This window comes from Lepisma saccharinum, chromosome 7 (genome assembly GCF_977018435.1).
Source record: "Lepisma saccharinum chromosome 7, izLepSacc3.1, whole genome shotgun sequence".
Classification (NCBI taxonomy): domain Eukaryota; kingdom Metazoa; phylum Arthropoda; class Insecta; order Zygentoma; family Lepismatidae; genus Lepisma; species Lepisma saccharinum.
In genome coordinates, this window is record NC_139235.1 from 52,986,250 (window position 1) to 53,012,003 (window position 25,754).

At 37.2% G+C, this 25,754-nt stretch overlaps 1 protein-coding gene across 3 annotated transcripts in view; it reads left to right on the forward strand.

The window, feature by feature from the left end:
- Nucleotides 1-25,754, forward strand: part of LOC145989857 (calpain-A-like) — a 165,073-nt gene that overhangs the window by 17,727 nt on the left and 121,592 nt on the right. For 2 of the 3 annotated variants that reach the window (XM_083125314.1, XM_083125315.1), the window contains exon 2: nt 21,050-21,145. In XM_083125314.1, the coding sequence (XP_082981440.1) occupies nt 21,050-21,145 (96 nt within the window). Of the gene's footprint in view, nt 1-8,181; nt 8,319-21,049; nt 21,146-25,754 lie in introns of those variants that run through there. The other variant, XM_083125316.1, reaches the window with a different exon arrangement.

Genomic DNA, 25,754 nt, shown 5'->3' on the forward strand with positions numbered 1-25,754 from the left:
CATAGTTAAGCATACACTATATGGTTTGAATTCCATTTTCTTTGAGGGGAATATAAACATCCCTGGCAGGGATAATAATAATTCTATTTTGCCGCGGATAAACAATCTTGTCGAGACCCCCTCCCCCTTTTAATTCGCACACTGGTTATCACTGAATTAACCTTCAGGATTCCCAGCTGAACGCACATCGCCATACATGCGTGAAAGGATCACTAACATTTTTTGTACACCTTCAATTATAAGCATTTACAATGCGTTTTACTATTCCTTATATAATACTGCTGATGACATTTTTCTAATAGCACGAAATGTGAATAGCCTAAAAGAAATTAGCATTTGATTCAAGAAGAAAAGAAAATGGGTTTGAAAATTAATGAAAGTAAAACAAGATATCTGAAAATGACAGCAAGAAAAGGAAGAAATCATACAAAAGATCTAAAAATTGACAACTATAACCTTGAAGGGGTTAAAAGTTTTGCTTATCTTGGATCAACAGTAAATAATAATAACAATAGAGTTAATGAAGAGATACAAATATAAATAATGGTAGGAAATCTAGCATACTTTGAAAATATCGCATCTAATATCAAGATCAACAAAAATATATGAAACACTAATAAGTGTACATGGTTCAGAAAGTTGAAAAATTAGTGCCGAAAGAAAAATAGTACGAAGAATTTGAGGACCTGCCAAAGAGGTAGGATAATATGCAATAATATGCAAGTAGACAATATATTAGAAATGGAAGATATGGCGATATTTGTAAAATCGAATCGATTAAGATGGATTGGACATATTAAGAAAAATGCAAGAAGGAATGATGCAAAGAATTATTCAGCGTGCCAGGATGGAAGGGAGAAGAAGAAAGAGGAAGACCACGAAACCGCAGACTAGATGAAGTGGAGAGCGATCTGAAAACCCTAGGAGTTAGAAATTGGAGAAATGATGCAAAGGATAGAGAAGAATGGAGAGCTGTAATTGGGGAGGCAAAGGTTCGCCCAGAACTCTAGTGCCGGATAAGTATATAAGTAAGTAAGTGTACCATAATGCTAGATTATACTTTTGGATCGTAAAGTTTCTCAGAAGTTTTCACAGACAAAAATCAATTTTGGCGATGATCCCGAAATAGAACAAAAAGAAAGAGAAAAAATATAAAAAGCTCATCTCTTCACATTTGTGCTTTCACCCGCAAGCTCTATCCTTCAGGACCATGTAAAACTTGCATCGCGTGTATTGAAGAGTGGCCAATGACACTAGAATTCAATATTTAAGCACTAAAATTCCAATTTTGCTTCCCGGAGAGAGAGAAAAGATTGATTTATTGATATGGAGAAGGAAGAGCCAGACGATTTCAGTCATTCTGAAAACTTTTCCGTAAATGAAAGTTCCACACGATCACTTTCATAATAGAAATCGGAAATACAAATAGAGGCTAGGCAATATTAAGTTGGTGTGTTCCGTCACTTTCATAGTAATTTTCGATTTGTCTGAGCCTATCAAACGAAAAAAATTAGATGATCTTCTCCTTTATAGTTTCGTTTACTCCACAGAATAATAGAGAAAACATTACATATATCAGTGTAGAGTCAAAGTTTCTAACACAATTATACATTTAACAATCTCCTCCTTACAAATTATTTATTAGTCCAACTGATCTCCCGTTTTATTCATCATAATTTGTTATTTATAATTTATTTATTTATTATTCTAAACGTTTATACTGCTGTAATCAGCGTGGCTACCATTTACAGGAGTTATACTTAAGAAGATTACATACAAATGCGAATTTTAAAAACACAGATATTTGATAAGACGTACACCAAGATATAAATAAAATAGTTTATTACAGACCCAAAAGCTACATGAATGGACAAAATACAAGTAAATATAAACACTGACACCTTTCTAAATGATACAGAGACAACACATTTATTTAAAAACATTTTTACCTGCACATATGAAGTATTTTTCTGGCATTTTTTAAAAATATTGTTACATATTTAAATTCATATTTTATTATTATTATTATTATTATATCCTATTACTGAAACTAGAGATAAGTATTTCCTTATGTGTTCATATTTCATATAATTATCTTCAAATGAATGTCCAAAACCTAAATTGAAGGCATTTACAAACTTTTGCTCAAAATTGGTTGAACTGTGTAATTATTAACTCCAACTCTGCCACAATACTCATTAGGATCTAACATGTGCAATCCATTAATGACCTTGGTATTATTTTGGACTGATGTTTGAAATTTGACGATTATATAAATCACATTATATGTAAAGCAAGAAAGCAATGTGCTATTATTGTAAGAAAAATGAAGTAGTCAAACAATTTACAATTTCTAATTTTAGAAGGAACGCTTTAGGTACCTAACCCACTTCTTATTAGGTTTCAAGGTGAATTTCCACAATCTTGGAGAGAATGGTGCATTATTATTACCGGATCTGAAGCATAAAAACAACTTGTATATCTTTTTTTAACCTACAATTGACATACAAGATCAAATATTCAATAATTGTTTCACTGCAATTATTAATATCACACACAAAGGTTATTAAAAAAATAGAAAATATATTTATTCTTTTACGCATATACTTCAGTATTAACCAGTTTTCATCTGAAAATTTCCACACAATTTTGCCAGCTATGTACAATATTTCGCCGTATCACATTCAAGAACACTTTTACAATTCAACATTGACCTGAAGGAAGGGGAGAGACTTTTTTTTAATAACATCGAAAATATCACTGTAATTTCTCGAATTTTCTTGAATAACTGTAAAAAACATTCTCAAATTTTTAGGTCACCATAACTCTGTCCCTGCAAGTCTCCATTTTTTATGACTTGAAGGAAATATTAAAGCATTTCATAGGATTTCAATCAATGAAATAAATTTTCGGTTGGGCTGCATTATATTGTTTTGAAAACAACACGACAATTAATATGTATAGCGTATTTGGACAAATAGCAATTTCATCACGGTAATTCCGTCACACATTGTTTTCGAAAAAAATATCAGAATACAAAAAAAAAAAAAAATCAGTCGTTGTGTCCTGGCATGATGAACATGCTTTGAACTATTTTTCCTAATATTAATATTTCAGACAAAATTCATAATTCACATAAATTGGAAAATGTCAGTGTACACCTGCTAAGAAGGTTTCCATGAAGATTATAGACACAATATCTGTCTAGTACATCCAGCCAATTTTCATGTTTTGCAAGCTTGGAGTTGCACTGAATTGAGTCAATACATATAGCACGACAAGCCACATATTGTACCATATATGTTAGTACATGAGGGAAATGTGTAATTATATTGTTGTCCAAAAGATAATTCCGTCAAAAATGGAATTACCCAGTTAACTATCATGGCACAAAGCTCAAACATGTAAATGAGTTTAATAAACAAACCTTTTTAAATGTTTCCAGCTATTGAAAAAATCAAATAAAATATGCGTAAGGGTTATTAAGTAGAAAAATGCAATTTCTTTTCCAACCAACGGAACCTTAAGAGTATTACACTACATTCCAATTCAATTTCAAATTAAATCATAAACTATCTTAATAACAAAGGAATTGGCCCAAGTTTCTCTCATACGATACAAACAAATACTTAGTGGAGCTTCATGAAAGTATTGGGTGCCGTGTTAATATTAACACTATCGTCAGTTTCGAAAGAAACATATCTAAAAATGATCTTGCTCGCTTCATTCGTAACAGTAGTCCGGGGTGATATGTGAAAAAGTGGTGCATTTTTTAGTGGTAAGAAGCATCAAATTTTACATGTAGGTTATTGGCACGATTAGCCCGTAACCTTGGGTGTGAAGTAGATTCTATGCCTGCCATTTTAACATCCTACATTATTTCTGTTAACCCATCAAAAGAACGCTACTGAGTACCTTCCTGTCAGTTGATTTTTGACTGTTACACGTGACTGTTGTGTTCTTGGATGTAAGTAACCATCAGTGGCGTAGCGTTATAGTACGCCCGTACGCCCGGCGTTCCCAGATTTAAAATTTCAAAAATGCTTAAATGCTGTGATTATAAAGTAAAACGTGACTAATTTCATATATGTTTGACCTTCATGGCATTATAATGGCTATTTTTCGCGATCCGCTTGCAACGCTGCACTCTCAACACTCGTTCTAGCATCTCTTTTCAATGCCTTTCCCGGCCGGACGCCGAGCAGGTTCGGCGTACAGAACTCCTATATTACTTGCTGCCTTTATGGAGGGAAAGCTTCCATTTGTACAGCACGCGCGTAAATGGGCTCTCCTACGCCAGCGTACGAGAGGTCTACCGTGATTGGTTCATGTGACCCTTCCTGCCTTCTGAAGCAGACGACAGCGGCAGAATTACTACCCGGTTCTTCGCTCTTCGCGTTCATGCAACTCGTGTTGTGTGATGCTACAATACGCAATATTGACTGACGTAATTTTACCAATCTGAAATATACTGCTTCTTAATGGCCACTGCATTGTATAATTTATCGCACGAACAGCGATGTGTATTAGAAACTAAAAGATCAACACAGTTTTTGTCAAATAAGTTGGTGAAGTCCTCTTGATAGAAATTTAGCCTGTGGCTGCTCTACCACTTAACACGCAAAACTATTATTTTTTATTGTATTTTTTCGTTATTATCTAACTACTTAATATTGTGTGAATGGAAATGTTTAGCATTCATTTGAAAACTCTTAACATCGAATGGTCTCTGGACAAAATTATTTTAAAATGTTTATCAACATTCTCAAGATGTAATAAACAGTGGTCTGAATTACTAATCGGCACTGTTACGTCAGTAGAGTGTACGATATTTGGATCATCCACTCTGCTTTTCACAGTACGCCAAGACGACAGAGGTCCCTGGTTCGAATCCCGGCGTGAGCACGGGTGTTCTTTGTCAGTGTCCTTTCATCAATATCATCACTCATATTCATATTCAAAATTAACCAAAAGTGGTAGAAAAGCGAAGTAAAATAAACCAAATCAATCAGTAGTTGGATCGCCCATGACAATGACGTCTACTGTTGTGCAGAGGCGCTTGTGATTCAGGTAGGTTTTTAATGACTTGCGTCATGCAGAAAGATATAAAAAAAGGTATAGAACACCAGAGTTCAAAACATCTGTGGCATAGTGAGGCATCTAATTTTCTAGCTAAAACATGCAATGATGATGTTTTATTGAAAACCCAGCTTACTTCAGGCAAATAATACCTGTGGCGACTAATACCATAAGTAAATTATTAAGCAAGAAAGGGCCGACTCTTCCTTCGGACTTGGCGTTCCCACCCGAAATGTCCATGCTACGCCACTGGTAACCATAGCATAAACTTGGAGTAATTTAGGGCTGGGGTAGAATATACCCCACGTTCAAGCTTACGCTATTGTCTCTGTATTTCTGTTTCTATGCACTAGTGAGCATTTCACTTATTAATCCATAAGTAATTTATTTGACAACATTTACATCATAAACAAACGATGATTTAATTAAGTCACTGGCAAAACAGTTAACAGAACCACATGCGACAAGAAGTATGTTAAATAACCATGTTACTCCTAGATTCGACGAACTCTCTCATCCTGAAGGAAGAACTTCCAGCCTCAAGTCATGAGGATTTGTTGAAATATGTAAAGTGCTTTAGGTGTCCTCGTGGCAGTGACAAGAAAACTAAACAAAGATGTGTTGTACGTACAAGTATGCATCATACCGCCGTGTGGAGACTGCAGAAATAACGTGTGCTAAAACTGCTTAATATTATAAACCCATAATTTTACTTCATCAACTCTAGTTTATCACGAAAAAAATATGAGTTCTACTTTTACTGGTTGAGCGTAGTTTAATCATACAATGACCCTATTGAACTCTATGGAGTCAGCTGAAACGAAAGCAAATAACTTTAGTGAAGTATGAAATATAATATTTCACAAGGGAAAACAGTTTCTGTTGATAGAAGTTATTATTGAAGATAATGTACACAATACCGATTCAAATATCAACCGATATGATAAATGAAACAAACACTTTATTCTGCAGTTGCAAGGATTTTTTCGCATAGGATTGGATATTGTGAATGGACTGTTCTCTGAGTGTTGTCATTGTTCTAGAATTAAAATTTAATAAATAATGGTTTGCTTAAATAAAGTAAATAGATCCTTGCAACAACAATGCATATAATTATTGTTGAATGCTTGAATATTGCGTGCTGCATAGAATCTTACGAGGCAAGGCTACGGCTTGAGAAATTGAGTTTGGGATGGGACTTTGTGTAGAAGTAGGGTACTGTATAGATATTGACAGTAGCGGCGATTAGGTGCGAAAACGTGGGAAGGGGGGGAGGGGGGGCAAGGACAGTTTATTTTCTTGGTGAACAAGGTTTAGCATTAAGAGGCTATTGTGCGGGAGCAAAGTGGCAAGAACAAGTAGGGGGGACCGCCCCCCACGCCACCCACTAATCGCCGATACTAGGTATTTTTATGCCAAGGAACTAAACGCACGGCCATGAAAATAGGCGGCTGGGTAAAATTGCGCTGGTGCCACATATGGGAAAACCAAAGCGAGAGCGGGACGAAAGTAGCTGGTTCCCGCGCACTGTGTGGCAATGTTTGAGGCGACGAAGGTTCTGGGTGCGACTCCAGTTCGAATTTCCCTACTTCTTTTTTTTTTTTTTAATTGAAGCAACTATTATTTGCTCGAATTGTTTTTAAACATAGCAATCAAGGTATTTTTCGTCACTAATACACATTTAGAGTGCTTTCGATGGCCTTATTGGAAAGTTTTCCATTCCTTATACCATTAACAGAGATAATTCCTTAAACAAGAACAATTAAAGCTCATTTGCACCGCGTGTGTCGAAAGATATACTAATAAATTGGCCGCCATCTTGAAAACATCCGCTATTGCTGAGTAACGGAGTATTTCAAATGGCTCCAATCTTTAAAATTAAACTACATTCGAAGTTTCATGCTTTTATCACTAAAATACACGATTTTACACATATCCGCCGTACTATAAGGATAAATTGGAGTGTAAACTTTCTGCGAATGGTGAATGCATTTCTCTTACAGCTTGACCATGTTCTGTCTCATCGTATTTTATTTTTCTTTACGTCTGTTCTCTTTTTTGGTCAATTTGTGTCTCCTGAGATCGTGAATGTGTTTATTCGTTTATTTTAACAACTTGTAAATGTAGTACTTTGTTTTTATAAAAGACTGACGAATTTATACCTTTTGAGATATGACAAGTACTTTTGATGAATGTAGAATGTACTGTAACAATTGATATTGATTTTTAATAGCATTGCAAGTGACATATGACATATTTAGTAATTACTTGAGCTCGATTTAATTTGATTAACTTTTTTTCGTAGTTTCCTAAATAGCCAAAATTTCTCAAATAATTATCTTATATCATTTTACCCCACAATGAAGCTTTCGATATTTAGTAGCTCTGTACGTGAAGTTTCAAATCGTTGCGGGTAAATCTGGTGGAAAGAGTGAATTTGAGAGATTTCCATAAACTTCCAAAGTTCCGTCTGAAATACATTATATTTGGCTAAAATGGGAAATTATGGAATATTGCAATTACTTTTGTAAGTAGTTATTGAAAGTAAAATCCATAGAAAAATATTCGGACCTAAAAGGGATGAGGAGAAGGTGAGTGGAGAAGGTTACGTAATGTAGAACTGCACAATTTGTATTCATCTCCAGATATTATTAGAACAATTACATCAAGAAGACTTAGGTGTGTTATATGACACGAATGGGAGAGGAAAGAAGAGTTTACAGGATTCTTGTTGGGAAACCTGATGGTTAGAGACCTGTAGGAAGACCAAGACGAAGATGGAGGGATAAAGTTGAGATGGTAAGGATGGAAAAGATTGGATTGATAGGGACAGATGGATGGCTTGTGTTGCTATAGCCATTAACCTTCGGGTTTAAGAAGGCTAGAAAGTTAGTTAGTTAGCTTTTGTAACTAACCTTCTGTTTGATGATGTCAGAGAGTTGACCGAGTCAGTCAGTTAACAAGCCCGACGTTTTTCACACCTGAAATTAGTGACTCTTTGAATCTCACTCACCTTCAAACAGAAAAGCGTTAATTGTTAAACGAAAGGGCCTTGAGCGATTGGAAGCTTCTAGTGCAAATTATCAGTGACTATTCACCAGCAGAACTCTTAGAGTGTCATTGTCCATCCTGGTGTTGTTAAAGATTCGTGATCACTTCTCGTTTGTGGAAGAAAAGGCGAGAAAAGAAGGATGTTTCACTATCAGAGAGAAAGATGTTATTACGTGCCTCAACGTTCAGTAAGTTTTCTCAGATTTTCTAATTCCATGATGGTGTAGTAGTAACGTCGTCGATTTGTAATCGATGGGGGAGGGGTATAGTTTTTTTTGGTATGTAAATGTGTATATGTTACCAGTTAGTAAACAAACTATTGCCTTACCTTGCGGTTTAAGTACCTTAAAACGTAGGTTCTAACCTAGGTCATTAAATCTTATAACAGTTGCATATGATTTAGTATGTTTACATTTCTAAGAAAAAACAAACCGACATGCAAAAAGAGGTATCGAACTAGTAACACCGAAAACTTGATAAAATTTATATTGCTAAGTTGAAACTTATGTCCGTCTAACGTACCTACAAGTTTCTTGTGAACACTTTAATACATGTAAAATATCAACACTGTCCTCCTCCGTGGCCGTGTGGTCTACTGTGTTTTGGACTCCGACGTGGGACGGCATGGGTTCGATTCCACCCGGGTTCAGTCTATGGGTTCTCAGACTGTGTATAGGACCGGTGGCAACTCACCATCGTGAGGAATTTGGGAAGCTACGAGTGAGTAGCCTAACCAGGTTACGGATATCTCCTATAACGGCTGAGGGTTCGACGTGCTGACCTCACGTCACCCCATTACCGGTTGATGATCTCCACACCTCCAGTTAGGATTGTGGGAGGGAGACTGGAAGTCGGGAGATAGGCCAAGGCTCTTACGGGGTGTAGAACCACGGCTTATTATTAAAATATCAACACTATGCCATGAAAGCTTAAGTGAGAAACAGACTGCTGGAATGCGATGAACTCTCTGTTGTCTCGACTCAGTGAGGTTGGTAATTTTCAGAGCGGTGTCCTTTAATACGCAAGGCTACAAACGTTTCTGCAGGGACACAACACAAGTTACAGCCGTATTGAAATATGTGATGAAATACAAAAGTAAAAATCATCCTTACTTTTAATTGATTTGTTTTATTTTACGTCGCTTTTCTGCCACTCTTGACTACATGGATGGCACACGACAAAATCCCCAGGACGTCCAGACGCCAGGGTTTCGTTAGTCTGCAAAAGGCGATCCAGGGTGTACTACACTCTGTCCCAACTATATCTAGAGTAAGCGAACGAAAGTCTCTGCGCAAGTAGTGACGGGAGACGGCTCCACCAATGAACAGTGAGAGGAACGGGATTGCGTGGAGGGTGGAAAGCTACTGTCGTTACCAGCCTTCCCACTCTTTCGCCCTGCGCACTCGATCCCCCACCCCCTTCCCTCTCTGCCGCTCTGCGCGGCCTTGATCCAGAGATAGATGGAACAGGGTATACGTGGAAGAGAGGTTGAGATTTTGGTGTCTTCGGAAAAGGTCACTCCTTGTACCCCCCTCCTTGCTTTTAAAAACACATTTTGAACCTTTGGAATGCAACTAATAGAGTAACAAAATCCAGTTATTAATCAAATGTAAAATATGCTTATATATTGTTACGATACAAGTGATAACAAGAAAGTAGCTGCTGAGTGTTCAGTTTGTGTGCGTTCGGTAAATGTTCGCTTAATTTATTCCATTTGAAAATCAAAATAGGTAATTAAAAATAAATGATATAGTTACTATCATGTAATGTGACAATGCAAGAGTTAATTTTGTTTTCGGTTGAAAATAGGCTTTGAAAAAGGGGTACGGATGAAAATCAAGGGGTGCGCAAGAAACCCCCCTCCCATGGCGCTGCCCCTGCTGTACATAAAGAGAACTGAAATGATCGCCGCGTATGAATATCTCTGTATGAAGTCACTCAAAATTGCTTAGTGGGCATTCTGCACGCTTTTGCTAATAGCGAAAAGGTTATCTAATTACGCAGTCTATAAAATAGTTCTGTTTGCTTTCTTGTGATATTGAAGATATTAAGAGATTTATTCATTTAATATTAACATAAGTAGATTATATGAAAATGAATTTAGCAATACATATGTACGAGGGTTGGGGAGTAAGTCATGGTAACCCAGTAATAATTTGACAATCGAAGGATGTATTAAAAATTTGTTACAAACAACTGAAAGAGTATCCATTATGGATATTTTTTTGGTAGAAATCATGAAAGAAAAGTCAAGCAACCCTGTGACATACACATGTATTAATGTACAAGTTGAAAAAACCTGTCTGACCCTGTGACATACACATGTGCAAATGTTACAAAAACTTATCTGATTATGACAAACCTTCGAAATAATCTCCGGCATTGTCCACAGCACGGTGCCATCGATGTGGAAGAGTTCCTGCAGCGACATCTACGACGTGCCGTTAGGGAGAAGCTCTGCTGCATAATGCAATCATACTCCTCGATAATGCAAGGCCACATAAGGCAGCTTGTGTACGGGACCTACTGCGCAGCGTGCTGTGGACAATGCGGGAGATTATTTCGAAAGTTTGTCATAATCAGACAAGTTTTTGTAACATGTGCACATGTGTATGTCACAGGGTCAGACAGGTTTTTGTAACTTGTACATTAATACATGTGTATGTCACAGGGTTGCTTGGGTTTTCTTTCATGATTCCTACCAACAAAATATCCATAATGGATACTCTTTCAGTTGTTTGTAACAAATTTTTAATACATCCTTCAATTGTCGAATTATTACTGGGTTACCATGACTTACTCCCCAACCGTCGTGTGTGTGTGTGTGTGTGTGTGTGTGTGTGTGTGTGTATATATATATATATATATCTGTGTGTGTGTGTGTGTGTGCGCGCGCGCGCGTGTGCGTATATATATACATATAAATATACATACACACACACAAACAAAGAGAGAGAGAGAGATGATTTGATTTTCTTTTTTGTTATTTAGCGTCGCTTTTCTGCAATTTTGGCTAATAGCGACCATGAGGATGAGTGATGAAAACGAAATTGATGAAGGCACACTCACAAAGAACACGAACACCCAGGTCGGGATTCCAACCTGGAATCTTTGGCGTCGTAGCACGCTGATCTAACCACTCCTTTGTGAAGGTCGGCAAGGTTTAGTTTAGCTACATCGCACTCTCATTTCTCACTATTCTGTCTATTAATGTCAATTATACAAGCTACTGATCATTTCTGATAATTATATCCATTGTGTAGCAAAACATGTTTAGAGTCAGTGGCGCACCACAGGGGAGGCAGGGGGCATTGCCCCTCCCCCCAACCTTGGACGGAAATGAGTTCTAAGGGGGCAAGGGGGCAAACATTGACGGCCAAGTGTACCTGCAGGGGGCAATTACCACCAACAACTTCAAATTTTATGCAAATAGAAAAACTATTCGTAAAATTTTGCTCTCTTCGCTCGCACTTCCTTCTTTTCTTGGTCTCATCAAGTTCAGAACCTAGTTAGGGGGCGGTGGGAGTCGGCCCTGGTCGCCGAACGATCTAAATAAAAATAAGTTACAAAATTGATTGATTGATTTGTGGTTTTAAGTCCACTTTACGAAAGCCTCATCGGGACCTGGACCTACGCCCTTTTTGCATAATTTACGAGGGTTATAACGTATTTGATACTACTACTACTACTACTACTACTACTACTACTACTACTACTACTACTATTACTACTACTACTAATAATAATAATGTTGGTACCGGGTTCGAATCCCGGCTTGGGCATGGATGTTTGTGAGTGTCCATTCATCAATTTCATCATATCATCACTCATCCCCATCTTCGCAAATTAGCCAAAAGTGACACAAATGCGAAGTAAAATAAAGCAAATTAATAACAACAGCAATAATAATAATATAACATTATTATTATTAACATTATTAATATTAGCATTATTATTATTAAAATTATTATTATCGTTGGTACGTTTATCCTGGTACTTGCTCCCCCAAACAAAAATTCGTCGTTGCGCCTCTGTTTAGAGTCTTGAGTTCGGTTTTACAAAAGCTGTTCAGATTATATCATAACAGTTATCATATTAAAACATCTTGGCCTTCATCTCAACCTCCCTGTTATTTCGCCAAATAATGCTCACTCACAAACTTAGCTGAGACAATGAGGTAAGTGATGCACGGTGTGTGCCTTACTAGGTAAGAAATGTGATAAGATAAATGTTGTTTGCTACCTGGCTAGTTTGGAAACGTCGTGGCCTTGTAATCGATACCTGGTGGAGGCACATTACACAGCGGCTCGGATTCCTCTTTAAACTGTAGGTCCAGTCCCGATTAGCCTATCTGTGCATAAAACGGACTTAAATCATCAATTCAAACTCAAAATCAAACCTGTCAAGTTGAACGTTAAGTGGATGGTGACTGATACTACTTATTTTAATAATGACGCTCGTCGCGATTAGCCAAATTGGCATAAAAGCAACGCAAACCAACAAAAGTACAAATACAAATAGCGCTGCCATGATTTTGAATGTGTAACACTGAGATACCTCATCCCACCCTCTAGAGAATTTATGGAATTTCTCTCTTTTTAACCCTTACCTTCTAAGAAATATAAATTAAGTATTTCTCATATACGAGGGGAGAGTGAAAAGTTTTGAGCCTCACAGGGAACGGGTGTTTGAGCTACAGTTTCACATTATATTTTCTCTACATAATCTCTATAATCACACCACAGATCAATGCACTTGTGCATTCTGTGCTGCAATTTGTTTACAGTCATCTGGTAGAATGATTTGTCGTAGCGAGTATCACACCTCTGAATGACCGCCTTCGTCCGTGTGGAAGTGGCGTCCTCGAAGTGAATTCTTCATAGCAGGGAAAGGATGAAAATCTGATTGGCAGGTTGGGGGAATAAGGTGGATGGGGAAGTGCGGTGAAGCCACACTCGACCAAAGCAGCCTGGGCAGTGAGGCCTTGTCGACAGAGGTACCGAATCTCAGCCCTGTCGGTCACTCTCTTCTCTGACACTTCATTCATTTTCAACCTGACAAAAAATAGAAGAAAACATGTGAATCTCATATAAGTTCGCACAGAGTGTCCTAAAACTCAAACCTTACATCCTCCAAAATGTTAACTACCTAGGATCACTCTTTCCATATGAGGCTCAAAACTTTTCTCGTCCCTTGTATCAAGTTGCACGTTAAGTGCGGGTACAATGTTTTCTTTGGTATAAATAAAATTGAATTTACCTTTAAATATTGACTTTCCTTTCACAAATTGTATGCGTGAAATATTGCATTCACGTCAGATACATAATCATCAACATTTGTAATTTGTTTGACTCTTGTTTATATGTTATTGATTCTCCATTATTAAAATGTGTACAGAGGTAATACTTTCATGTTTGCAAAGTTTGTTCTTGTTGTTTGTGTTCGAGAGTACAGAAGCAGAATACACGTGTGTGTTATTTCAAAATATGGACTTTGGAACTTATTACAAAAGCAAAGTGGGAATTTTCAAGAAATGCCTTAAATTCCAAAATTTTCACATTTGTAAAACAAATATTTCCTTTAGGTTTACAAATGTAGAATTGTCAAAATAAGTAAATATTGCTTTTCTGCTTAAGTGTAGCTATTGACTTTGTTCATGAAACATCTAGCTTTTATGATACTGACAGTATATACACAGTTTAATATGTAATAGACAATAATATCGTATCACACCGAAGGTGTGGTTCGAACCCGGAACCCCTGGAGTCATAACTCGATAGACTAATCTCTTCGCCAAGAGGTCCGGTTGAAGCGCTGGAAATAGCTTCTTACAAGCACATAACACCGGCAATCTTCAGCGGATCTTGAAAAATCCACTGACACGGATTCTGCCGGAAATCGTACTAAAAATAAGTAAACCCAGACTTATGCTAAAAGCACCGTTAACGGCAGACGCAGACTCGCCAACGGTTTTAACGATCGGAAATTTGAATCTTCCATAAATAGTTCGACAGAGCATTTCTCACCCCCAGTTGTACTCAGAAATTTATTGAGTAAATAGTCGTTGCCTCCGATTTACAATTGTTACATAAGTTACCACGCGAGTTGCGCTACCGAAAAAAAAATATTTCAGGACCGTGCCTCGTCCACCGAATCAATGAGACCATCAACTCTATACACGACACAAGATGAAAACGAACGTTCTTTTATCCCCCTTCTATTATTCTCACGACCCTGCCAGACCAGTCAACCAAAGTGTTAAAATCAAATGTTTAAGTGTTCTCATTATTTCACCAGGTCAAGCTCCCCTTACTGGTACAAACGTACCTCTCACTTAGCGAGTAGCGCTCTAGGCTTACAGAGCCCAACTACGACCCCAATAAAAACCCGTGTGGGCTTTTATTCGTGGTTGAGGCGCCAGACTGTGGCGCAGCACCTTTAAATATACGATATCTTTAGTATTTGCATAGTATTAGAGGGCACATAAGGTTGCGATCTAACTTTACACCCAAGTGGACAACCACACTTATTTTTCATCATATTCTACTCCAAACTGACATTTCCAAAGCCATCACGAGCATTGGGGTACCCGTCTCAGCATGGGAGCGCACAAGACGTGTGGGCGATTTACTATAAGGATTGTGCGAAATAAGCTTTTTGCTTTGTGGAGACGCCCACTCAGTGTAGCAGAGGAAACCAACGGGAAAAAAGGCCTAACCCGGAAATAATTGCAACACAAATGTTTTTGTGTCAGATTGTGCGGAATGGTATAGTGAATAATATATTAAAAATCCGCCATCCAAATGTTTGGGTAAAATCCGCCATCTCGGAAAATGGCGGCTCAACTTAAAAATTCTAAAAAAAATAATATCTCGAAAACGGTGCATTGTAACCAACATGAAAGAACAGAAAATTTGCTGAATTATGGTTTTGTTTGATAGAGCTACCATCAATCTTAATTGAATTAGTAAGATTTAAATATTTTTCTTAATTTTTAGAATTAGCGTGAAAGTTGGATTCTGACACAAAAAACAACAAATATGTAAGAAACTATGTAATTTACGTCCTAAAGTCACTGAACCAAATTCATAGGTTATGATTTCCTCTAGAGACCGGTTTTGTTTTGTGCAGGGGATGAAGAGATATGTAGTTTAATGCAGAGTCATGTGTTTCCCTAAATTTACGTGTTCCATTTCCTATGATATTGGTTGATTGATTGATTGATTTGCTTTACTTTACTTCACTTTTGTGTCACTTTTGGATAATTTGCGAAGATGGGAATGAGTGCCCAGGCCGGGATTCGAATAAGAGACCCCTGGCGTCGTAGCGCAGTTATGATATTGATGAGAACGTAATACATTGTTTTATGCAGTGTTTCGTCCACGTAGCGTTTGTAACTTATATGTTGTTTTTGTTTTTTAAGAATGTATGCACACAGTGGCGGCGATTAGGTGAGGGGGGGGGGGTGGTAAGGATAGTTTACTTTCTACTGACTGCAATTAGAGAGAAGCGTATTGAAAATGGAATTCTGGCAGATGATTTTGGGTCAAATCCACTGGTAGACAATGTTTAACATTAAGAGACCATTCGGCCTGGGCATGGATGTTTGTGAGTATCCATTCATCAATTTCATCATATCATCACTCATTCCTATCTTCGCAAATTATCCAAAAGTGACACAAAAGTGAAGTAAAGTAAAGCAAATTGTTACGACCTTACCTATTTTGTAACTTTGCAATTCCGTGTTAAAAGAAAAATTGATATAGTGTTACCTAATGTTCTTGTTAATGTCCGTGATACTACATGTTGTATGGCTCGGGTTGTGACTCAAATACGAACGCGCCAATCAAGGCGTTGTTGAACTAATGTATTCACCTTTCTGTAACTATCTAACGAAGTCAGCTCGCTTAAGACAACGGGCATTTATTATGATGTAAATATAGATTTGCCAATCAATGATTATCCTTGTTTGATGAAGTAACCTAATTGTAATTAAATAATGGCGGAACATTTAAAATTGTATATTTCCAAAATGTAAGATTTTATCAACGTTAAAGAAATAATTGTTAACTCAAATGAATATGTAAACTTTCTTTGTAAATTATTAATAGCCAAACTATGTTTTTTTCAAATATCCTTCTGTTGTAACTTGGAATATTGTAATAAGAAATTACCTAAAGACAGGTGTTCGAGGCTGGAACTTCGGGTATAAATACGAAGCAGTTTGGTCTGTGCGGAGGTTGTTCTGGTGTCAGTCTAGGAAAAAGTGAATAGGTGCAAGCCGCTCTTCTGTAAAACCTAGACTGGCCAAATAGGAACGGTCTAATCTAGGAAGAAGTGAATAGGTGTATGCCGCTCTTCTGTAAAACCTAGGTTAGCCGAATGGGATATAAGTTCCAATTTAGGAAGAAGTGAATAGGTGCAAGCCGCTCTTCTGTAAAAGCCTAAATTGGCCATCTCGGGTGATAACTCCAAGTCTAGGAAGAAGTGAATAGGTGTATGCCGCTCTTCTGTAAAACCTAGGTTTGGGCCACCCTAGTTTGACCTTTCTAGTAAGTTTGAAATTATCTATTAACAATTGATCTCCAAGTTCCAGTTATGAATTACCTAACCACTGGCTGTAAGTACTCAAGCAGTAAATAAACATTTCATTAAAACTTCACGACGTTGGTTGGATTTGATCTGCACCTACCCTGAAGATAGGTTTCAGTGTAGACCCTTAGAGCCTCAATACTCCCGGCTATAGGAGTAAAGGGTGAGAAACGTTGCTAGGAACGTAACAAAATCAATCAATCAATCAACCAATATCATAGGAAATGGAACACGTAAATTTAGGGAAACACATGACTCTGCATTAAACTACATATCTCCTCATCCCCTGCACAAAACAAAACAAACCGGTCTCTAGAGGAAATCATAACCTATGAATTTGGTTCAGTGACTTTAGGACGTAAATTACATAGTTTCTTACATATTTGTTGTTTTTTGTGTCAGAAACCAACTTTCACGCTAATTCTAAAAATTAAGAAAAATATTTAAATCTTTCTAATTCAATGAAGATTGATGGTAGTTCTATCAAACAAAACCATAATTCAGCAAATTTTCTGTTCTTTCATGTTGGTTATCTTCACTTTTTGTGTACAATGCACCGTTTTCGAGATATTATTTTTTTTAGAATTTTTAAGTTGAGCCGCCATTTTCCGAGATGGCGGATTTTACCCAAACATTTGGATGGCGGATTTTTAATATATTATTCACTATACCATTCCGCACAATCTGACACAAAAACATTTGTGTTGCAATTATTTCCGGGTGAGAACGTATATTTCCTCTACTAGTGGCGTATTTGTGATTTCAATTCGGGAGATAGGTTATTTTGTGTTTGCTAATTTGTACAACTTACCAGTTAGTAAACTAAACTATTGCCCCTCGGTTCTATATATAATATAATATTAAATCCATAAAACTCAATAAGAGTTTCAAAATTAAATTGAAAGAAATACTTCTACAGGAACAGCAGCAGAACAGTAGCACATACTAGAAGTGAACTGGCACTCAACAAATGACAAAACACTCATATCCTATAACTGTAACTATTGGAATTTTATTAATATCTTCAAATTATTATTATTATTTACTTAAATGCAACCTTATGTTAACATTTACATTCATATTTTTTCTTTTCACGTTTGTATTTTTTTTAAATATTTTCTTGTTCTTTCACATTTATATTATCCTATGACTAATATTACTGAAATGAGAATATTCGTAATTGAAGGTAATGTGATTTTTTTTTTATTTCTCTTTAGTGTAATCAAGCTTTCCATCTGTACTCATATATTATCATATTATATTAGCTATATATACTTATACGTAGTTTCTTATGTAGCTCATGACAAGGTTTAGGTGGCAGAGCAGCCTACGGCTGAACCTCGCCCGCTAAATAAAGGAATTATTATTATTATTATTATTATTATTATTACTAGACCTCGGATTTTAGGTTCTTAGCCTATTTTTTCCTTTGCAGGTAAATAAGAAATAACGCCTTAAGCAGGTTGACGATCTTTAGTTCGCCTATGTGGTTTTGATTATCTCTTAATAGTTTCGCTTTTTCAATGTCAGCGTATCATTAAAAAACGCAACTGATCAAGTTTTATAGTGCCTAAAATAACCTATTTTGCTTGTTAGAACTTATTTTAGATTTTTGTGTTTAAATCAAACCTTTCTTTTAGGTTTTTATATATATTTTAAGGTTTTACATTATTTTTACATCACGCAGAGGTATTTGTTCTGTGAGGTAATAAAAAAAATACAATGACCAACTTGTTTGAAACATACTCTGTGCCGATTTCCCTCCCTGTAAGTCCATAATGTTTTCGAAGCTCTAAACAAAGCAAATGTCTGGCGCCACTGTTGCCTGCACAGTCCAAAGTGCAAATTTCTCATCCGCTTATTTTTGGTGGTTTCTAGCATTCAAATTTGCACCATTGACTAAGTATCTGTTTAAAGATCATTTTCGTCGTATAAGATGATCCTCGCAGATAAAAGGCGGGGTAATGTGAAAAATATTGTTATATATTGTGCAGGAAATTATACATAATTCATTTATCATATCGATTAGTAACTTTTGCTAACAGTACAAGTATTACTATTACAATAATTTGTGGATCATTTTGAAAATGATGCATAGAAATGGAAATTTGGTTAGAAAGTTAATATTTTTGATGGTTACATATATCTATTATAATTTCTCACGGTTCCTTTGAAATTTTTGTTTTTAGCAATTGTACCTAATTAGTACTTTTCAGGATCTTGGAAACATTTTAAGATTTTTGGAACCTACTTCAGGATTTTTAAAAGCTAATTTAATATTTTTAGATTTTTAGAGCCTATTTTAGGAACCTAAAAGTTCATTTTTTAGAACCTAAAAATCCGAGGTCTACTTATTACATTAGTTCTAACCTGCGTCATTAAATCTTATGGTAACATTTACACGTAATTTTGAAACACTTAGTATGTTTGCATTCTAAGAAAACCCACACTCATTACACAAGAAGAACTATTGAATTACTAACACCATATTTCCATTGCCAAGTTCAAACCTAATGTTCAAACTACCTACAAGTTTCTTGCGAACACATTAAATACATGTGAAATATCAACCGATGAAAACTTAAGTGGAAAACAGCCTGCTGTTGACTCGGTGAGGTTGGTCAGTTGCAGAATGGTGTCATCCTTTAATCCACAAGGCTCCATACTTTTCAACAGGGAAATCCTTGATGACTGAACCATCAATGGACACGAATGATTTTTCAATTGTCTTTCTTACATAGTTAAGAAATGCTACACTATGTGTTTTCACTTCCATTTTCTTTGAGGGGGATAAAAACATCCCTGGCAGGGAAAACAATAATTTTGTTTTGAGGGGGATACATTTTTTTTGCGGTGGGGAAATCAGTCATCCCCCATTAATTCGCACACGGGACTGTAAGATGCCTGCTAAAGGAATTAACTATTATTATAAATTTGATATTAGAACATAACAACAATTTAATGTATTCCAGAGGAGGAATATTTTGTTAAAAAGAAATACAGATACTTTGAAGTACAATCTAGCCCAGTGGTTCCCAAACTTTTTAACTTGCGGAGCCCTTCCTAGAGTCAATTTCTATTGCGGAGCCCCTTAGGTCTAACATACCGAATGTCTTACAAGTGAATGTTGTTTTCAAACCATTTGCGTTACAATAGATTAGATTGTTGCTAAGAGCAACAATAAGGTCCATAAAATAACGTATAATCGTTTAATGGGACATCTGTGGATGCATTTTCTTGCACAGTTTTCTTATTTCAGGTTCAATTGGTGATAATTGAAGGCGAATGTCTGGTTCTGCATTTTATTTTGGTAGCTGTATAAGCGGAGAATCTCGTTTCACAGAGATATGTAGCTGAGAAAGGCAGCAATACTAATTTTGCTTTCTCCCCCAGACAAGATTTTGATATTCATCTTATAAATGCAGCCAAAACTCAGGCAGACTTTAGTTTTGAAACGCGATTTTCAGTTCACTGTGAGATGTCAAATCTATGAGGACCTATTATTCCGTTCAGAACGTAATTTCTAGTTTTCTTATTTTGATTCTACTTTTTGTTTCTTAATCTTTAATTTCATTCAATTTTTATTTATTTTCCTGGAGCGGCCGCGGAGCCACTGGGAAGTGCACGCGGAGCCCATGGAGCACAGGTTGGGAACCGCTGATCTAACCGCTTTTTATTTTACCTGATTTCTATCTAGAGGCTCAAATTCTTAGTTTTGGAATTTTTATGCTAAATATTTTTTTTCTAAAGCTATATTCATTTTAGAATGTGAATATTTGTTTGGTTCAAATTAAAGTGTGCAATTTTCTTCTCTTCATCGACAATGCTTTCTATTCAAAATATATATCAAATAATAAAAATATATAAAATTCAAATAATTTTAGAAAATTTGGTTAAAAATACACAAAATTCATGGTAGTAATGTTCCGATTTTAGAAGTTACTGTTTGCCTACACTCTGTCTGAACTTTCTCTGGAGCAGGCGAGCGAAAACAAGTCTCTGCGCGAGACGGCTCCACCAATTAACACTTGAGAGGAACGGGATTACGTGGAGGGGGAGAGCGACTGCAGTTACCAGCCTTCCCAGCAGCATGTATTGCTTCGCTCTGTCCATTCGATTCCCCCTTCTCTGCCGTTATGCTCGACCTTGCTCCAGAGATATGCGGGACAGAGTATACTGAAGAAAAATTTCGTTGAAAAGATATACAGTTTTTTTTTTGTTTTTTTTTTACCTAATTTCTATCAAAAGTTGTGTACTAATGTTCCGATTTTCTTAGACTAAAGATCCACACACAGTGACGTGTCTGACAGTTTTTCTCTCTCGCCAGCAAGACGTGTTGCGACCATGGAACTTTCAGCAGCGCCAACTGAGCCTCGTTAGCATTCCGATGCGAATGGCCAACGAGAGCAGAAGGTCCATTCGAGTGAGTAGCGGCTGCACTGAGTGTGGTGTTGTGTTCGCGTGACTCGGAATGCTTTGGCACTCCTCCGTCGCACTCTCTCTCACTGGCAGAAAGTACGTGATCCTTTCCTCTCTCTCCAGATTTCTTTCTCTTCGTCTTTCTTCTTGTGGCTAATTGCATTCAACACGCAAGCTTTTTCCTTCCTCACTCTGTCCTTTAATACGCACTACATGTACGTGATCGAACTGGATCATTTCTTCATCTTCCTTTTTTAACCCTAGGACGCATACCCGGAAATATTTACTACTTTACATAGGTGGGGTCTGGTAGATATCCACACGTATTTTATCACAACTTTTACAAACTAACTAACTCTCTGGCATCACAAAACCCGAAGGTTTATCGCCAAAGCAACATAAAACCTCCACCTCTTTCTGTCTTGCGCACTCCCAATCCAGTTATTACTATCCACACCAAGTTCTAACAGATCTATTCTAACATTTACCTCCCATCCTTTAACAAACAAACAAAAAAATAATAATAAAAACATATTTAACCTTTTTTATTGTCAGATGCAGCAGAATTCACATTCTTTACAGTAGCACGATAAAGTTATTTTTTTCAACATTAGTACGTAATTAGTGTATTTGGAAGTTAGATTTCCATCTATATTCACAAAAAAAATATTTGTAATTATCTCTAAACTATTTTGATTATGTTCAATCATACAATGGACATTATATCAACAACAACAGGACACACACAGGTCTAAAAAATTGCAGTTTTTTTCTAATGTAACAGCATAAACTATACTTCTATCTCTAGCGCACGGCTGCAAGTTTTAAGTTTCTACTTGCATTCAGTGCAGAATACATTAGAATGCTCAGCACATACATTTTTTTACACTTCACGCAAACAATTGCACTCTTTCTGCCATTATTACGGGAACAAAGAAAGTATCTCTTTCGCTTTCCTTTTGTTGCTGTGGGGTCGTCAGAACGAGCAGCAATCACACCACAACGTAAGAGAGCTTCCACAGTCGACTTGGGTTTTGTGCTCGTTTCTCCATGTTTGGTAATGTCAGCTGCATTGCTAACTCCTTCAAAAATTATATTCTACTCTTCTTCACGTCCTTGCAGTAATGAGGATTTTGCTCCACAAAGAGAGTGAATGCATTCAGTGCGGCTATATCCATTACGTAGCTCAGTAGTAGTAACATTTTGCCAGGTTTTCCCTTTTTGTGAAGCGATGCGTCTACCTTCAAGATTTGTGTAATATAATATTTCATCACATATTTCTTCCGTAATGAAATACTCCCATGGGTCCTTTGGCGTGGTAGTTATAGTTCCTGGTGCAGGTCCAGGGGCATTGTGAAGCACATTGTGTTGACGAGTTTGTGCAATAGGTTTAGGAACAGAAGACCACATTGTACCATCTCTTCTGGTCAAAATAGTTGAAGCAGCAGCTTCTGAATCAGAAAAAAATGTTTCAATCTCACCACTGTCTAATTCACTTTCAGCTGAACTCGATGTTTCGGAGCACATGTCCTGGGCGTTTTCGAAGCATCCTTCTGCATCACTGTCCTGAATACTATCTTCAGAGGATAAAACTCCCTCTTCAGGAAGCCACTCATAGAGAAATTCACTAAAATTACCATCTTCTGGATTCACAGAACGCTCATTCTTCCTTTTTTTAGAACTCATTCTCACTGGTTGAAACAAATACCTTGAAAAATGCTCCAAATCTCTAAATCACACTCATAGGATGCAACACTAACACAAACCTGCCATGGTTCAAGTATCCTATGCATCATTGATATTACATAAATAACTTATCGTTTAGCAAGAAAGGTGACAAGTTGTAAATAATATTGGTGATGCACAGCAAAAGGGCTACTGGAAGAAACATGACAAATAGTATGTATTTCTTCTTCTTACAGTAATGCAGCCAAATAGGAGTATATCGCTTTAGACGAATATTATGAATTAGATGTGAAGCTGATTCATTAGCGCCATGTATGAAGCACATGTAAAAGCACGATGCTAGAGTTGAACGAGAGCAAAGTGCATTGCTATGACAGAACTAGTGCCTAACATTACAAAAAATGTATTATTTCTTGTTGGGGTCTGAACGACCCCACGTATACAAACATGGGGTAATGATACAAAATAATAAAATTCACAAAAATTGTTATTGGTACGGGGCTATAATTTCGTACGTTATAAGAACACATTCAGATGTAAGATGTCACGAACACTGAAGAACTGATGCGCATTTATTGTGTCAGAAGGTGCTTTAATATACTATGTGGGGTCTGAGAATAAAATGGTCAGATGAGAGTAAGACTGTTCATGTATATCCTGTTCGTGCACACACAGTTGCACGTTGATTACTCCATCCAGAAAAAAAATAAGCACATATTAAAAGTAATTCACTCTGCTTAACCCTGAAAACGCCGGGAAATGAAAACATAATTTGCTCTAACACCCACACTACTCGTCAGACCTGGATCCCTGTAGCTTCTACTCTTTCCCGAAAGTCACCAAAATAAATTACTTCCGGCTAGTGATATGCAGTAATATACAAGTCTACGTATAGATTATATTGAACTATAGTTTGCATAATCTACATAGACAATGTAAAATATTTTAAAAATGAATTTTTTGAAGTGAAAGTGCCAGTTTTCAGTCTTGTAGATTTAGTTGAAAACAATCCCATTTCAAAGAACAAAAATTGTACGAGGAGGTACCCAAAATAAACCGGAATCATAATGTTGCCCGGATTACCGATGTAGTTACGGCTTGTGCCGCTAGGTGTCATTAGTATGGGATATCTTGCATCAATCTGCAAGTTGGCATTATTCTGTGCTGAGCGGTTCGTTCGTAGTGTTGCATTGTTTGTGGTGTTGCGGCAAGAGTCTGGCGATTTTTGAGTGATTGCTGAGATGGCGGACCACAAGGAGCAAAGAACCTGTGTTAAATTTTGTTTCGTGTTGGGAAAAACGGCTGCTGAGACCGTTGTTACGCTTCGCCAAGCTTTTAATGAAGCTGCTTTGGGAAAGACACAAGTCTACGAGTGGTTTTCCCGGTTCAAAGATGGCGACATGTCAACTGAAGACTTGCCAAGGTCTGGCCGTCCTTCGACAGGCAGAAATGAAGAAAACATTGGAAATTTGTTGGGGAATTTGTTCCCCAAGGACAAACAGTGAACCAGAAATTTTACCTGAATGTCTTGAGAAAATTGCGTGAAAGTGTGAGACGGAAGCGTCCAGAACTGTGGAGAAGTGGAATGTGGTTACTGCACCATGACAACGCCCCAGTCCACACGGCCATGTCAGTGCGACAGTTCTTGGCAAAGAACAACATGGTGCTTGTGCCCCATCCCCCGTTCTCACCCGATTTAGCACCCTGTGACTTTTTTTGTTTTTTTGAAGAGGAATGTGAAAGGGAAGCGATTCCATTCAATTCAATGAGGTCAAAGACATTACGATCAAAATCTTAAAGAGTATTGTGGCAGAGGAGTTTCGAAACTGTGTTCAACAGTAGGAAAAACGGTAGGACAATTGCATTAAAGCACATGGGCAATACTTTGAAGGTGACTAGAGTAGACATGCTTACCTGAATGTACCTACAACATGTACATGTACGGTCAAAATAAAACAAGGTGACAAAATTCCGTTTTTTTTTTTGTTTTTTTTTTGGGTACCTCCTCGTATTCTCTTTCAAGCATCAACTATGGGGGAGAAAAACTCTAAACCAATAACACGTTGAGCGTATTAGTCCCAAGAACGTTTGATATCTTGCATTTGTTTCATGGCGAAAGATTGTTCGTGATTGAAAAGAAGAACGAAAGGTGCTTCTACACCTTCAGCAAACGGAACGCTGGATAATTCTGTTTCATTTCTTCAGCGTGCCAAAACTTGCCACCATGTTGTGCAGACTCTACATAAATAACTTTGCCTACCAGGAGCACCGAAACACCTGGGCGGGGAGCCGGGTCCCTTCAGTTCTCGTTTGACCCCCCCCCCCCCCCATTCCCTCCATAAGGGACCCAATGTATAACTTTCAACACGATTTCATTTTGTAACAAAATATTATTTGGATTATGGAAATTTCATAAATTGTTTGAGGATTCTGTTAGAAATTACGCAGAATTATGCTCTGAAATTGGCTTTTTACTCTATCTCAGTATTACCTTTTCCAAATATACAGTTGGGCCTCCCCGATGGCGCAGTGGTAGCGTTGTCGCCTTGGAAACAAGGGGTCCCGGGTTCGATACCCGGTGGAGGCACAAGTGTTTCGGATCCCACTTTAAATTGTAGGTCCAGTCCCGATTAGCCTTACTGTGCATAAAGTGGACTTAAAACACCAAATCAATCAAATCAAACCAAATACACAGTTAATTAAGAAAAACGCATGGTACATTATGATTATGTCCGAGAATAGAGGAAGAAGCGTGGGAGTATTGTAGTCCTCGTGTTCTTGAGTGAGTCAGTCAGTCCATCGAAAGATAGGTGCCACGAATATTTGGTAAGATCTTTCATCGACTTCATCAAATCGTGCTCATCGTTTCACTTACTCTGTTTAAATGAGAGACATAAAATCATACGGAAAAAATTACGTTCGTATAA